Source organism: Phallusia mammillata, chromosome 4 (assembly GCF_965637545.1).
Source record: "Phallusia mammillata chromosome 4, kaPhaMamm4.hap1.1, whole genome shotgun sequence".
NCBI classification, from domain to species: Eukaryota; Metazoa; Chordata; class Ascidiacea; order Phlebobranchia; family Ascidiidae; genus Phallusia; species Phallusia mammillata.
The window spans coordinates 11,748,479-11,763,879 of record NC_137255.1 but is presented as its reverse complement, the minus strand read 5'-3'; the positions used below and the strand labels follow the sequence as shown (position 1 = coordinate 11,763,879).

Genomic DNA, 15,401 nt, shown 5'->3' with positions numbered 1-15,401 from the left:
AACAAACATGGTCATGTTAAGATGTTTCACGGCTTTGCAGCGATTTATGTAAACGCCGTTCTGTGCTTGTGTCACGGCAAAACTAACAGATCTTGTTTGTTCTAGGCACGATCTATCCGTATTTTTGTAATAAATTATACTGTATACCAGGGGTGTCAAACGTGCGGCCCGCGGGCCGCATACGGCCCACGAAGCCCTCTAATGCGGCCCTCAAACAATCAACAACAATTGTAGTTATTTGTCAGATTTTTATCCAAATATAATAATTTTTTAACTATTCAAAGTTTAAGCTATTCATTAAACCAGTGGTTCCCAAACTTTTTTCTTTTAAGGCACATTTTAGAAAAAACAAAAATTAAATGGCGCACTTCGAACATTTGAATAATTTTTTTAGCTGACAAAGGCACCAACTATGAGGTCATAAAGCCGCTATACAGGTCACTTTCATAGTTAAATAGCCTAGTTGAACATCTCAGAGACGTGGAGCATGTTGGCCTAGTGGTCTAAGCACCTGGTACTACTACTCTACTTGATTGATTTTAATTTCAATATTTTTGGCGGCACACCTAATGACATCTGGCGGCACACCAGTGTGCCGCGGCGCATAGTTTGGGAACCACTGCATTAAACAGACATTTACAGAACTTTCATAAAGAAATAAAAATTCATATGTTATGGATAGAAACGATAGTAAAACCGTTCCTCTAACTAAAAATAAGCGTTAAGTTTCAGTCAGGGGTGCACGGCCAAAGAGACGAGTTTGTGCGGGCGTGCACGGCCACAGAGACGAGTTTGTGCGGCCGTGAACATGTTTATTAAAATATATACACTGGCGGCTGGGACATAAATAAAACTCCGTTGCCAAATATTTTGACTTTCCAACTGCTCTAAACAGATTTTGTGGTACTGAAAAGAGTATTACCAGCCTAATAGCCATATGCGTCCGACTTTTTGTGCGCCTATTGTGTACAAACAATGCCGAAAAACAGGTGCCACAAGCACCACAATAAAAATTATGACGTCATAAACAGTTAAGACTGATCTTCACACTGTGCAGCTCAATCTGTGCACCAAGTTGGAAATTAATCTGGGATTTTGGGGCTTCAATTGATGGTATAAATATAATATAAACCTATTTCTTTACATCTGTAATTTTAAAATAAGGTGAAATAAGGATCTGCAATGCGGCCGTCATGGCGAAAAGGTTGTGCTCCCCTGGTTAAAGTTTATAAAACTAGATTAAAAATCACATGTGGCCCTTGGCATAATTTCCAACTGCAATGTGGCCCTCGAAGCCCCATGAGTTTGACACCCCTGCTGTATACTGTAATAAATTACAATCGTACAACACAACGTGGCATTACAGTACATTGTCACATCACAAGGCTATGTTTAAAAACAACCCTCGCTATTATGCTACCCTTGCTACTGTGCCACTTTCTCTCGGTCCCAAAGGGTGGCATAGTTTCGAAGTTTGACTGTACCATATATACTCGCGGATAGGTCGCAACTTTTTGCCTTATATTTAAAAAAAATATAGGTGTGACCTAACCGCTCGACATAAATGCAAATCGCCACCAAGTCGCAACAAAATTGAAAGTTTTCGGCTATTGCAAGTACCGTATTTGGGCGGATATATTGTATTTATTCGAGTATAACGCGCAAAATTATATACTAATTTTCAGCAAAAAAATAAAGGGTGCGCATTATAGACGCGAATTGTAGTGGAAATGTGCTATCGTGCGTTGGATTTTCACGCTTTGTTGAGAAAACATAGCTTTGCGGTTTCAATGCAATTCAATGCTAAAAAACAACCAATCAGTTATTTATGCAAAAAAGCTAGGGAAAGGGCCTTTCAAATCCCTAGATTTTCAGTGCGACTTATGTGCGAGTCAACTCTAAATTACACTTTTTTAACACAAAACTAATAGTCCGACCTATACGGTGGTGCGACCTATTGGCGAGTATATACGGTAGTTACAAAACAGTAAAAAAATGGAAAAAAAACTTTCAATTAAATCTCTTGCTTAAATCTCCTATTGTCGTCCAAGGTCAGTTTTTAAACACAAATTTTCCTAAAACAGTTGTATTACAGACATTTTAAATTAAAAAGCCATTCCTACAAAGGTATAAATAACAAATTGTTTTTCACTTTACTTTGTTTCACATAACGAATACCAAATTTGAATTTTAAGACCATTTAAGTTGCATTTCTATCCTCAAACTTTATTTCAGGGTTTAAGGGGTGAAAATGGGTGAATCCAATCAAACATCATAAAATTTTGAATACCATACTGCACAAACCAACAAAGCATGAAACACCTAGATCATAGGTGGGCAACCTTTTTGCATGCACGGGCCAAAAAGTAGTGATATATTGTGGCGGCGGGCTGTAACGATGATCATGCAACAACATAGTAGTGCTAGGCAAAGTCAAACACACAATGATTTTGTCTTTGTACGTAACAATTTCTATTCTTAGTAATAAACTAATAACTTTGAACGTGTAATGTAACAACACTTTGGCATAAAAATGGACTTTGACACATATATTCCGTCCAGCGGATCAAAATAAAATACGTGTCGCGGGCCACTCCAAAGTTGCTCGCGGGCCGGATGCGGCCTGCGGGCCGTAGGTTGCCCACCCCTGACCTAGATTATGTACTTTAGTCAGTAAAGCCGCTTTAAAAATGTTAAGTTTTGGGGGCCTGTGGGTAAACCGCTGGGTCATTCAGGGTCAAACTTCAGGAGGATCAACTGTTAACATCTGTGTAGATTTAAATAAATTTGAAGCACTCTTTCTTGACCAAACGCAGGACACAAATAAGCGTTAGACAGAAAAAAACCTAGTGGTTTAGGGGAAATAAATTGATGTTTCCTAACCATCGCACCTTTTTACAGCTGTAACTGTTCTTACACAAGCAGGATGTCTATGCACAGTTTTCAACAACTAGATAACTTTCTTCCAAAACTCAAAAACACTTTTTTTGCCAATAACATTTTTTATTCTTCTTTTATAGGCTGTACACCTAGTTTATGAAAGTAGCAGCAGCTGTGCAGCTTTCAGTTACATGGCATAAAGTAAACTGATTACAACTAGTTTGTTAGCACAGAAACCCTTTACTATACATAACAATCAGCCTTGTCATGCATAACAATGGAAGATTTTACAGTATTTTGTGTTGTCACTTAAAAAATTCAGTTTAATACAAGAAAGAGTTTAACTTTGCAACAAACAAAATTATCTCTGGCCTGCAGTCGGACCACCATGATTTAGAACATTAATAAATCCAAGTAATTTACTTCTTCAACACACAAAAGAGTTAGGCACACTAACCTCTCATGCTACACAAACTTAATCATTTTTACGTACCATAGCACAATAGTGTCATCATAAAGCACCTTATTGAAACTTCATGCTGTTCATTAGAAAATGCCCTGTAAGCCTGTTGAAAATATGCAACAATCATGTTGCTGACGATTTGGAGTTGTACGGTCATAATTTCTCCACACATTTGGGCAGACATTTGTTCCAACTTTTCTAAAAGGAAGCACACTCTTAATTTTTATCTTTTACAAGAAAAAAACAAAACATCTGCACTAGAAAGATGTGCACACGCTTTACCCATGTGACTATGTTTGAAAATCATTAGTTTTTATCATTGCCATTTGTACTGACCGATAAACCACCAACTTGGAGTAGAAATGTGACAAAAGAGAAAAAATGGTCTTTCTGACTTAAAATTAAACAAATAATTTTGTAATTGTATGTGTGCAAAAATGTATGTTTATAGTAAAATTGTCATCGCATCTACCCAAGCTTGACAAAACTAAAAAAAGTAGAAAAGCAAAAACAGACGCTTTACAGAAATGAAGAATATCATGTTTTAAGCTACAACAGTAAGCTATTTTTCAGATACGGATATGTACATAAAAGTGGGATCAAACCAAAAGCTTCACAAATCAATACTGTTATCGAAATTATATTTTAGTTTTGTTTTCTTAACAATTCAGCAAATTCCAGAAAAAAAGCAAATTTCTATTTATAATACTTGTGCAATGTTGGAACACTCGTAAACCACTCAAGCAGAAAGTGAGAGCACTTGTTTCATTTTCACAAAGCAATGAATTTTCTTCATTAATGTGACACTCATTTGGTGCGTCTTTCTGCTTTGACAGTCTATCTATAAACATAGTGAAACAGTTGGTTTCCAGAAACCTGAAATGTTGGAAGCGACCAAATTAATCACAAATTTGGTGTTCCACTGCATTTCCAATCTATAACTAGAAGGGTGGCTTAGCACATATTGCCCTTGCATATACACTATAACCTATTTTCCTATGCTTATTTTGTATTGGGTCCCATATTAGCCATCTTCTTTTATTACTTTAGTCGTTTCTGCAGGCAAAAACTCATGGGTCCCCACACATGCAAAGTTGAAAATAATCCAATTCAAGAGATAACCATGAGAAAGTCGGGCGTTGTAAGGTAAAACACAGTGATCCGCACTGGGCTTAAATAATAATACTATGTAAAATACAAACTATAAAATTAGATTCACCCCAGATATTGTTTGAAGTATGTCCTATTTAACGTTTTAAAAAACTGACCCATTTTAGGGGGCTAGTAGGGCAACTAATTGGGTTCGACACACAAACTAAAAAATATATAAAAACCACAATGACTCAATCAATAGTACTGCAAAATTCCAGCCCAATCCGCCAATGTTTAAAATTTCGACCACTAGAGGTTTTTGAGCAACAACCGTTAATGTTTCTGACGTCATAAGGCTGTTAACAAGCCCCTAATTGCCATGGCGCAAAAACGACCACCAAGCAACATACAACTGGTTGCCCTTGTAACACTATTGCTCCAAAGAAATCTTTCGTTTGTGGTGCCCAGTAACATACAAATACGTTTTACACTTTAGGGGCTTTTGGGGTAAATGTTAGGACTACAGGGTTGAACACAACAATCGACACCTATAAATGGCATACTATACAAGAAATCCAAATTTCAGCCAATTCTGACACTGTTTAAAACCTCACCCATTTTAGGGGGCTAGCGGGGTAAATACTGGGGTTATCAACAAAAACAAAGTGTGCACATCTACATAACTATATCTACCATCTGTGTAAATTTCAGCCAAATCCATCAAACATTTGATGGAAAAACGAGTCGGACAAACTTTGGGGGAAAAATAGCCATTTTAGGGGGCTAGCGGGGTAAATAATGGGGTAATCACCAAAAACAAAGTGGGATGCACATCTACATAACTATATCTACCATCTGTGTAAATTTCAGCCAAATCCATCAAACATTTGATGGAAAAACGAGTCGAACAAACTTTGGGAAGAAAAAACAAACAAATAATTCGAGTAAAATCAATGTGTCCCTTCAGGGAAGGGGACCCATAATTATGAATGCTGCTCAATCTTAATGAGCAAAAATAGTAAACCAAAGCATTAATGTGGTTAAACAAATCAAAGACCAAATTAGGGTAAACTGTTTTTCATACCTTTGGGTAATAGTGAATCTTTGCCAATATAAGGCAAGGGGGAGCTATCAGCTGAATAAAGTACAAAATGTTTACACTCATCGCACAAAAAACATGCAGACAAAAAGGCATCATTACTATGTTTTATCAATTCATATGCGCTAAGTCAGCTAAGATCTAGTTAACGTCTAGAAAGGTGTTTTTCCTATACATAAACATTTGTATTTTCTATGTCTTTTACTGATTTATACACATCCATACACACCATTTGTCCAACTTAACATGATTACTTTTGCAAGCAAAATGGGTCCACTCAGGTGTGTTTGTACAAATTAGTAAGAATGGTGTGATTAAGTATGGATCCAGAAACACAAATTAGGCCAAATTTAACCTTCACTCTATCTCTTCAAATTTTCTAATCACCAAAACGATCTAAATGCATTTCACAATTTTAGATATCTGTACAACATGCGAAAAATTAAATCAATCTGAAAAAAACATTTTCTTAATCAAAACAAGGAAAAACATATGTGATGGGCAGAATAGAAGATACCAAATAAGCGAGAGAAGGGGGTTCATAGTTGTTACTTTTAACCACCCTTCATTGCTAAACCATGGAAAATAACATCTTTTTTGAACTGAAAAAGTGTAGGAGAGCACTATGAGGCTCTTTCAATGAAAGGGACCCATTCATAAACATGCAAATGTTTTGCATTATATAACATTGAATCATTACAGTTAAAGAGGAATAAAGTTGACAACATTCCAAGGGCACTAGAGAGCATTATAGGTTCCACATCAATTTTTTTGTCCAGAAGTCCCACACAATTTTTCAACAATCTTTTAACAGTTATGTTGTGTTCCGAGAAACCATCACCCTAAAAGCATTTATTCGTTTTGTAAGTATATTCTGAATGCTTAGTATTTGTTGCAGGCCTAGTTGATTTACTTCATAAAATCTAAAAAGTTGGTGTTTCCATACAATATTCAAGTGATCGATCACACATTCACCATGTACATGTTTCTACAAAATTGCATTTTCATGTCAACCTTTGTCCAGAACTTACTGTATATTTATTACACACAACTAATCTAATCTTCTAGATATACGGCTTAAACAGATAACGGATAGATTTAAAAGCCAGGGTCATCTGTCCTCAGTCTGTATTATCTGTTTATCGATTGTGATGCAACAAACTTAAATAGTCTTTTATTTAGCGTAAATGTGCTAAAGCACTCCATAGGATTGGAGAATGGTGAGATTTCTGTGTGTATGAAATATAATCCACCCTTGTAAGAAACTATATTCAAATTGATCTGCAATGCAGGTGAATATGAACAGTTTGTCATAACTATTACAACACACACCATAAAGCATGTGCAAAGGCAGTTTGTAAATGTAAAGCTATTCTGTCATAACTGTAACAAAATCTATGCGGTGTGACAAAATTGTGTGGCTTTTTAGTAATCATAAGGTACCACTTAATACCATCTACTGTTGATTGTGTTTATGATCACATGTTAAGTTTTATTTTATGGGACCAACACCTACATAAAACAAGTGGATATTTTGTAATGATACTAAGGCACCCCCAATACTATGTACTGTTGATTGTATTCACAATCACATGATAAGTTTTATTTTATGAACCCAACATGTGGATATTTTGTAATGATACTAAGGCACCACCCATTACCATGTACTATTGATTGTATTCACAATCACATGTTAAATTTTATTATATGGGACAAACACCTACATAAAACCGTGTGGATATTTTTTAATGACACTAAGGCTCCACCCATTACAATGTACTGTTGATAGTATTCACAGTTGGATGTTATTTTTTTGTAGGACAAACATCAATGCAAGAACATGATACATATATGGATTTATTTTAAAACAACGGTAAAGAAGACACAAGCAGAAAGGCAATGGTGGAGTCCATAAAAAGATTAACTACGAGAAAACGCCATGCCAGTATTCACACAATAAAACACCAAACACACGAAACAGTAAAAAAATTGATAACAAACATGGTGTCTGTATTTTAATTATGCACTGTGGTGTTGTATATGTATTCACATTGTTGTGACCTCCGCTTTTCGATCATTAATCATTGGTGTGGGTTCGATATGTCTTTGTCAAATGTGTAAAGAGTAAAAATCATGACAGACTTGATCAAACATACAAACAAGGGTATTGTGAATCTTCCAAAAAATAAGTGTACTTCTTTACTGAGTAGAATGAGAACTGAAAACAGTTTATCTGCCTCAGCAAGTTTTTCTAAAGGTGTGTTGTACCTTATGACATGGCAGTAACATCATCATAATCTTAATGGTGCCAAAAGATTTGCAACCCAAAATACATGTTTTACTATGATTAAAAAAACTAGAAGGGTGGCTTAGCACTGATTTAAAAAAACTAGAAGGGTAGCTTAGCACATTATGCCATTGTACATACACTGTGACCTATTTCTTAACATATATTTACATCTGACACTTATTTTATATTGGGTCCCATATCATCCACTGTCTTTTATAACCTTAGTTGTTTCCGCAAGCAGAAACTCATGGGTCCCTACACATGCAAAGTTGTAAATAATGCATTTCAAGAGATTACAATGAGAAAGTTTGGCATTGTATCGTCAAACACAGTGATCGGTACTGTGCATAAATAAATATGCTATATGGAGCAAAGACTATTTAAATTCATTCTATTCATATATTTTTGAAGGTTTTTCTATTTTATGATGACTGTAGGAGTCTAGTGGAGTAAATGATAGGTACTACAGAGTTTAACACAACAATCAACACCTACAAATGGTACACTCTACAAACTGTCCAAATTTTATTCAATTCAGACATTGTTTAAAAAATTTATACATTTTGGGGGGCTAGTGGGGTAAATGTTGGGGCGACAGGGTTGAACATAACAAACAATAACTATAAATAGCACACTCTATAAGCTGTCCAAATTGCATCAAATTCAGACAATGTTCAAAAAATTCACCCTTTTTAGGGGGCTAGAGGGGTAAATATTGGGGTAACATGGTTAAACAAAACAATTGACACATATAAATGAAAAATTCTGCAAGTATTTCAAATTTCACTAAATTCCGACACCGTTTAAAATACTCACCCATTTTAGGGGGTCAGTGGGGTAACTGATTGGGTTTAACACCCAAAAGTATAAAATATGAAACCATGATGACCTAATTAACAGTCATGCAAAATTTTATCCAAATCGAACAATATTTAAAATTCTAACCACTAGAGGTGTTATTAACAACATTCGTCAACGCTTCTGACTACATAAGGCTGTTAATACCCCTCTGACTGGCATGTGCAAAAACGTCCACCAAGTAATGCACAAACACAAGTACCATATGTACTGGTGCCTTTATTATACCATTACACCACAGAAATCTTTCGTTTGTGGTGCCCAGCAACATACAAAAACGTTTCACACTTTGGGGTCTAGCGGGCTAAATACTGGGGTTATCAAGTCAAACAAAGCAAATGGCACATCTGCATAAATATATCTACCATCTGTGAAATTTTCATTCAAATTCACCAAAGATTTCATGCGAAAAGTGCATGGACAAACTTCCCTGGAGCAAAAAAAAACTGAGTGAAATAAAGATGAGGGGAAGGGAACCCATAATTACTTAATAAATGAAACCAAACATATATCTAAAGAAAGTAGTTTTTATTTCATTGTTATTGCAACTTTGCTTCACTTGTTATGACCTGATTTTAAACATGTTTCATTTTAATACAATTTGCAAGTAAGATTGGTAGTGATTTATAAAAGCACAGTCATAAAAATACCAACAAACCTGCTTTACTGACACCTACAATGTCTTCTGCGGGAAAATTTAGTTGGTTATAAGTCTCGAACATGATGTAATGGCTATTTCCCCAACCTTGTTTAATGTCATTATGCTTTATATCCAACAAACTTGTTGAATGAATTACTCAGAATTAAAGTTTATCACTAAAGCAAACCCAAGCAACTTCTGAAACTACAACTACAATTTCAATAAGAAACAGCTGTTGGCTTTTTAGTTGATTAACACAATACCTAGAGACTGCTTTCTGGACTAATAGCTCAATTCTTTTCTGGCAAAATGAACTGAATGGTAAAGCATCACTTGCCTTATTATAAACAAGGCTACATAATTGCCAGGCATTGACTTTTAACAATGCTATTTTAAACAACAAAGCGAAATGAATTACCATTTTTTGGGGGTAAGTGCACCGTACAAAATGAAGCGGATCGAGCCTTGCGATATGTGCATGTAAATAGGATGCTGAAACGGGTCAATTCTCAAGCCGGCTTGAGGCTTAATCTGATCCGTTTGTAGACAACGCATGTAAACAGGGTTATTGACATACATTTTCATTTTATATATTCTATATCTTATTTATAGAATTACTATACACACAATTTGATCTACACCAGGGGTGTCCAACTCGATTACATCGCCGTGCCAATTTTTGTTTTAAAATATACTCGCGTGCCAATGTTTGGTACTTTTTCCAACTCATGTCTAAAACGTCTTAACGGTACGGGCTCAATCCGAATATTTGGCCATTATGTAGAACCATATTAAATGGTTAGAAAAAAAACATGTTGTTAAGTACTTGTTTATGATACTCCAGAAACCTTTTGTTCTGTTTATGCTACACAAGGTACGAATAGTTTGCAGGGGCACTGGCGTAGAGTACTTTGTGTAACGTCGAAATCGCATCTTTGTTCAAGTTACGTCGGTTTTAAAACGTATTTCCAACTAACCACAAATGCGTTTGTAGTCACATATTTAATTGAACTGACATCGATTGAAATGCAACAATTACAATTGTTTCGAAATAAACGGGCATTTTATTGCAACATAAGCATGGCACGTACACTCACATTTTAATATTGAAATGTGAATTGCTTTTAAAAATGCAATTTAATCAGTGGGTTGTATAACTTTACTAATGATCATCTTTGCCAAAGTTAGACTAAAGGCCAAGAGGAATCAATAGAAGCAAATTTAATTGCATAACAAATCCTAATGTTTACCATATGAATGTGCAAAAGCTCGCGTGCAATTTTCAAATGCTCTGCGTGCCACTTTTGGACACCCCTGATCTACACATATAGTTGTTTTTGCAAGCAGACACGAATGGGTACCACGCATGTGTTTACAGGAATTAGTTACACTTTTAAAATGTTCCGGTTATTTAAAGTAAAGTTGTTACTTCAAGTCCAAGCAGCATCAAAGCAGAACATCACTGGAAATGAATACAAATGTAACTTAGATGTCTTTATAAGAATCCCATGTTCCGATATTGCTTTAGAAACATAAAAAAAACCTTTCGCGAAATCCAAATGACTATTAATGACCTTTCAACATGTTTTTCAATGGCATGCATTCCTTAGTGTTTAACAATAACATATTACCTAATTTATACAAAACTTGAGCATTGTTTGTCTAGTTTATTTCTCCAGAAACAAAAAAGTTACATTTTGGGGTAAAATCCGTTTAATGACCATACATTGTAAGGTCAAAGATTGTTTAATGACCATTCATTATGGCTTTTATTAGTTTTTTTTTACATTTATATTAGACAAAAACGTTTTGCCAGACATATAACAAAGCAAAATACAGTTAAAGAAATTTAAATCATGTCTAAGGTACGAAACATGCACATGCTAACCTAATAAACCATATAGTAGCACTAAAACAGCTAATATCTAATTACCAAAATGACTGCATAGTAAAACGTCTGTACATGCATCAAATTTTACTACATGAGGTACACACTACAAACAATTGTTATAAATTTAACACATTAGGGCGCTTAACTTTGACCTTTAGAACTGAAAAATCTAAAAATGAATATTTTTAGATTAAAGGGGTGAAAAATTGGCGAATCTAACTAAAAGTTACAAAATACTCCTAATCTTGTACTATAGTACGTAGAGTCCAAAAAATCACACTTAGGGGCCTGTGGGTGAACCGATGGGTTCTTTGGGGTCAAATCTACATAAATAACTAACATGTGTGTAAATTTGAAGCACCCTTTCTTGACCAAACATAAACCAGCGTTAAGACAGCAAAAATATAAAAATGTGGACAAAACAATATGTGTCCCCTTTTAGGGAAATAGACCTGTAATAAAAATACAACAAAAGTATCTTGGCCCACAATTCACTTAGGTGAACAGGTTATAATTTTCTTTCTTGGATTATTCTTAAAATATTAAATGAAAAAGACACTGTTATTACTTCAAAAACAGCAACACCAATGTGTGCTCTTGCACTTGTGCACATTGTACAGTGCTTGAGTTGTGAGAAACCCTGTGTTAAAAGAGATAAGGTTATTTCAAACAAACATGGATGTTTGAAATGAAAGTATTAACTTCAGCAAGGAGAGGCTTTTCTCTAGTTCTCTGTTTAAGCATTAGAGCATTTTTACTTCCCTCAAACTCACCTTTAGGTTACATTATAAGTTCTGTTTTAATCAGTGACGTTTTGTGCCATGTTGTAGAGTGCAAATGCTGAGCGAGAAGGGAAATAACATTGTTACACTATTAATCAAATTTGCAGATTTATGTTTAATAAACGGAATAATATTCCTGTGTTTGTGCAGTTGTGGGTTCTTCAAAATACAACCGTGGGCCGGAAGCAGCCCATTAAGTCCCCTTTTTTCTGCTCTCTTTTGATTTTATATGTCAATCTAGATTCTAGAAAGTGTTTTGTCAAAACCATACAAAACTACAAGTGTTGCCTACTATATACTTGCTTATTTCTGCCATGTTAACATTTTAAATATTACTGGGCAATTCCAACAAATTTGAGCCGTAGCAGCACAATTGCGTTAAAATATTCACCAAGACGGAAATAGCTACACACTGTTAAAAACCACGACGAAGTTAAGGGCACAACTGTTGGATAGAAGGTAGAATTCCTTGAAAAAATCTAGTCTTGAAACTTCCTAATTAACATCCATTATAACATTGAACTACCACAATTGGGTTTAGAGCCTAAACTACAACAATGATACAACTACATAGGCCAATTTACTGTCATTTGACAGGCTTTTGAATTTTTGATAGGTTTTGGTTTGTTTAACATTATCTTTTTTATTTTCTAGAAATGTTTCTTAATCAGAAACCAATTTAATATGCTTCGAGGACAAAACGAAAAACCAAGCAAAATTTTTAGATTTTTAAGGACAAATTTTTAGAAAGCATTAACCCAACAATAAAAAAATTTTGTTCGTATTCTTTTTGCACTATTATTGTCATATAATTACAAAAACATTAAAAAATTTCAATTGATTTTCTTGCTTTGACCCAGATATTGTCGTCCAAGGTCAGGTTTTAAACACACTTTTTTTCTAGAAAGCTGTAACAGTTGTGTTACAGACACTTTAAATTAAAAAGCAATTTGCTACAAGTGTATACATAACAAATTGTTTTTCATTTAACTTTGTTTCGCAAAACGAGTACCATTGACCTGTAGTAACCTCTCAGGGTGCACACGCCAAGCGACTGTTTGACCTTTTGACACCGTTTTCAATAGCACGCCGTCCTTAGTGTTCAACAACACCGTTTAACCTAATTTATACATGCCTTGAGTATTGATTCCTAAATTGATTGCAAAAAATGCTACATTATGACGAAAGAAAGTTCTGAACTGTGTTAGTAATACCTACTAGTTGACCTTAAGTAACCCGGGGTCATGCGGCGGCCAACCTGGCAATGAGCATTTAAAAAAACATTTATCTTGCAACAAAGTTTTGCTTGACATATAGGAAACCGAAGCACACTCATTAGGTTTAAATCACATCATATGTGTGAAACCTTTGCCAAAACTGAAAATGCGAGTGATAACTTAATAAAACGAAATAGCATTGCTGTGCAAAACAGCTGATTTCTAATCACCGAAACGACGTCTCGTACAACTTCTGTCCGACGGCAAGCTGAGCCCTCATGCTATCGTAAACCAGTGAGTTACTCTCTTGGGACTTCTGCCTACAGTGTTTTTCTTGACCAAACGGGCGTCAGACACATTTCGTTTCGGGGGCCTGTGGGTGAACCGCTGGGTCATTCGGGGTCAAACTTCTGGAGGAACAAGTTCAGATTAATAACTAACATATGTCCAAATTTGAATAAATTTCTTTCTTTACCACACAAGTGATAAAAACCAGCGTTAAAAATTTTACGTTTCGCAGGCCTGTGGGTGGACCGCTGGGTAATTCGGGGTCAAACTTCTGGAAGATAAAGTTTGGATTAATAACTAACATGTGTCCAAATTTGAAGCACTCTTTCTTTACCAAACGAGCATTACAAACCAGCGTTAGACAGAAAAAGTAAAAAAGTACATAAATACAGAAACCTCATAAAATTGATCCAGTTTTGCCAGGGTGCTGCAAACTATGTCTCTTTGATAGGGTGCCGCAAGGTCAAAAAGGTTGCGAACCACTGAGTTAAATATTAACGCCTTTTCAGTCTTTTGCCAAACGACATATTTGCAGAGCTGGTTTGGCCAAACAACGCCAAACAACATATCACACAGAGCTGGCTTATTAACCTGCCAATCATCTTTCCCTCATGTCATGCATAACCCTGGCGGTGGCCATTGACTGGCTTTAACAAACATTAATGTAACAATATGTAAATTTAAATATGTTTAAAGCACTCTTTTATGACCAAACGCATGGAAGGGGAGCCATAAAAGAGTGAAGGGGACCCATAATTACACTGAATTGGGAGAAGCTTGATTTTTCTGTTTACCCATTCTCCACTGTTAACACAAGTTTCTTAATATTTTCACATTATCTAAATCCAAGACAGTTTGTGAGTGTGACATCACCCTATGTGCAGTAGTGTAAGCGCTGACCTGTTTGATGCAGTGGTTTAGTTTATTTCCCGTATTTTGACACCTTGTAGTGTTATGTAAAAGTTGGACAAGTGGGAAAATCAGCTAAAAGAATCAGCAAAATGCTTGGCAAATTGGAGCACTGATTGAAGTGATTTTATTTGCTTATTTAACAACATTGAAAACTAACACACGGATGCCATCGCATGTGTCATTTAAAGTGGTGTTCATGGAGCTGGATCATTTTCCACATTATGACAACACCCTACTCTCAGGTTAGTATCAGCCATGATGCTAAGCAGTTAACAACTAAGTTGAACAGTTTTTTCACCCACCTGCATCAAATTTGTGGCCATTTTGAACAGTAAAGAAGCAACTGGTATGGTAAACGGATTACTCAAATCACTACATGTTTCATCACTACATGTTTTATTATTGTCACACAACATTGTAAGATCATACAGTTTTACAACATCATCATTACTGCCCTGAAAGGGAAGTGGGACTGTTAAATACAGTAAATGGATCCACAATTATATGATGACATCTAGTTTGGTAATTGCAAACTATTTTTTTGCCAGGAATTAACCGAACAATGTAACCGGTATATTTACCAGACAAAAATCAAAACATTTGCTCAAACATTTCTGCCTTTACTCTGCTGTGGGCATGAATTTAAAATTTATTGCTGCACATGTCACAATTCTCTGCTTGAAAAAAGTGCTGGCATATCAAATCGCTGCTTGTTTATTGTGTTTTCGTTGATATAATGGTTGAAATGACAAAGCATTTAAATCATTGTTTTTACCATGTTAACAGCCAAGAGGGTCACCAGCACTAACTTTAAGCCAGGGGTGGGCAAACTGTGGCCCACAGGTCAAATGCGGCCCATGATTAAAGGTTGTGCGGCCAGCAGAAACGCTTGGATTTCACATGTACTGGGAAACTAGTCCAACTATTACATATTTTTGAGTAGATTAATGTGCCCGGTGCTATTTTTAAGTGACATGGCAATTTGTGGC

The 15,401-nt window shown here is 35.6% G+C and overlaps 1 protein-coding gene across 4 annotated transcripts in view; it reads right to left on the bottom strand.

Annotated features, from left to right (window-relative positions):
- LOC145222257 (erythroid differentiation-related factor 1-like) overlaps positions 1–15,401 on the bottom strand; it is a 48,866-nt gene that overhangs the window by 16,446 nt on the left and 17,019 nt on the right. For 3 of the 4 annotated variants that reach the window (XM_080088340.1, XM_080088338.1, XM_080088339.1), the window contains 5 exons: positions 14,715–14,867; positions 6,235–6,376; positions 5,520–5,570; positions 4,053–4,184; positions 3,374–3,541 (listed from right to left, as the gene is read on the bottom strand). In XM_080088340.1, the coding sequence (XP_079944466.1) occupies positions 3,374–3,541; positions 4,053–4,184; positions 5,520–5,570; positions 6,235–6,376; positions 14,715–14,867 (646 nt within the window). The remainder of the gene's footprint in view (positions 1–3,373; positions 3,542–4,052; positions 4,185–5,519; positions 5,571–6,234; positions 6,377–14,714; positions 14,868–15,401) is intronic. The other variant, XM_080088341.1, reaches the window with a different exon arrangement.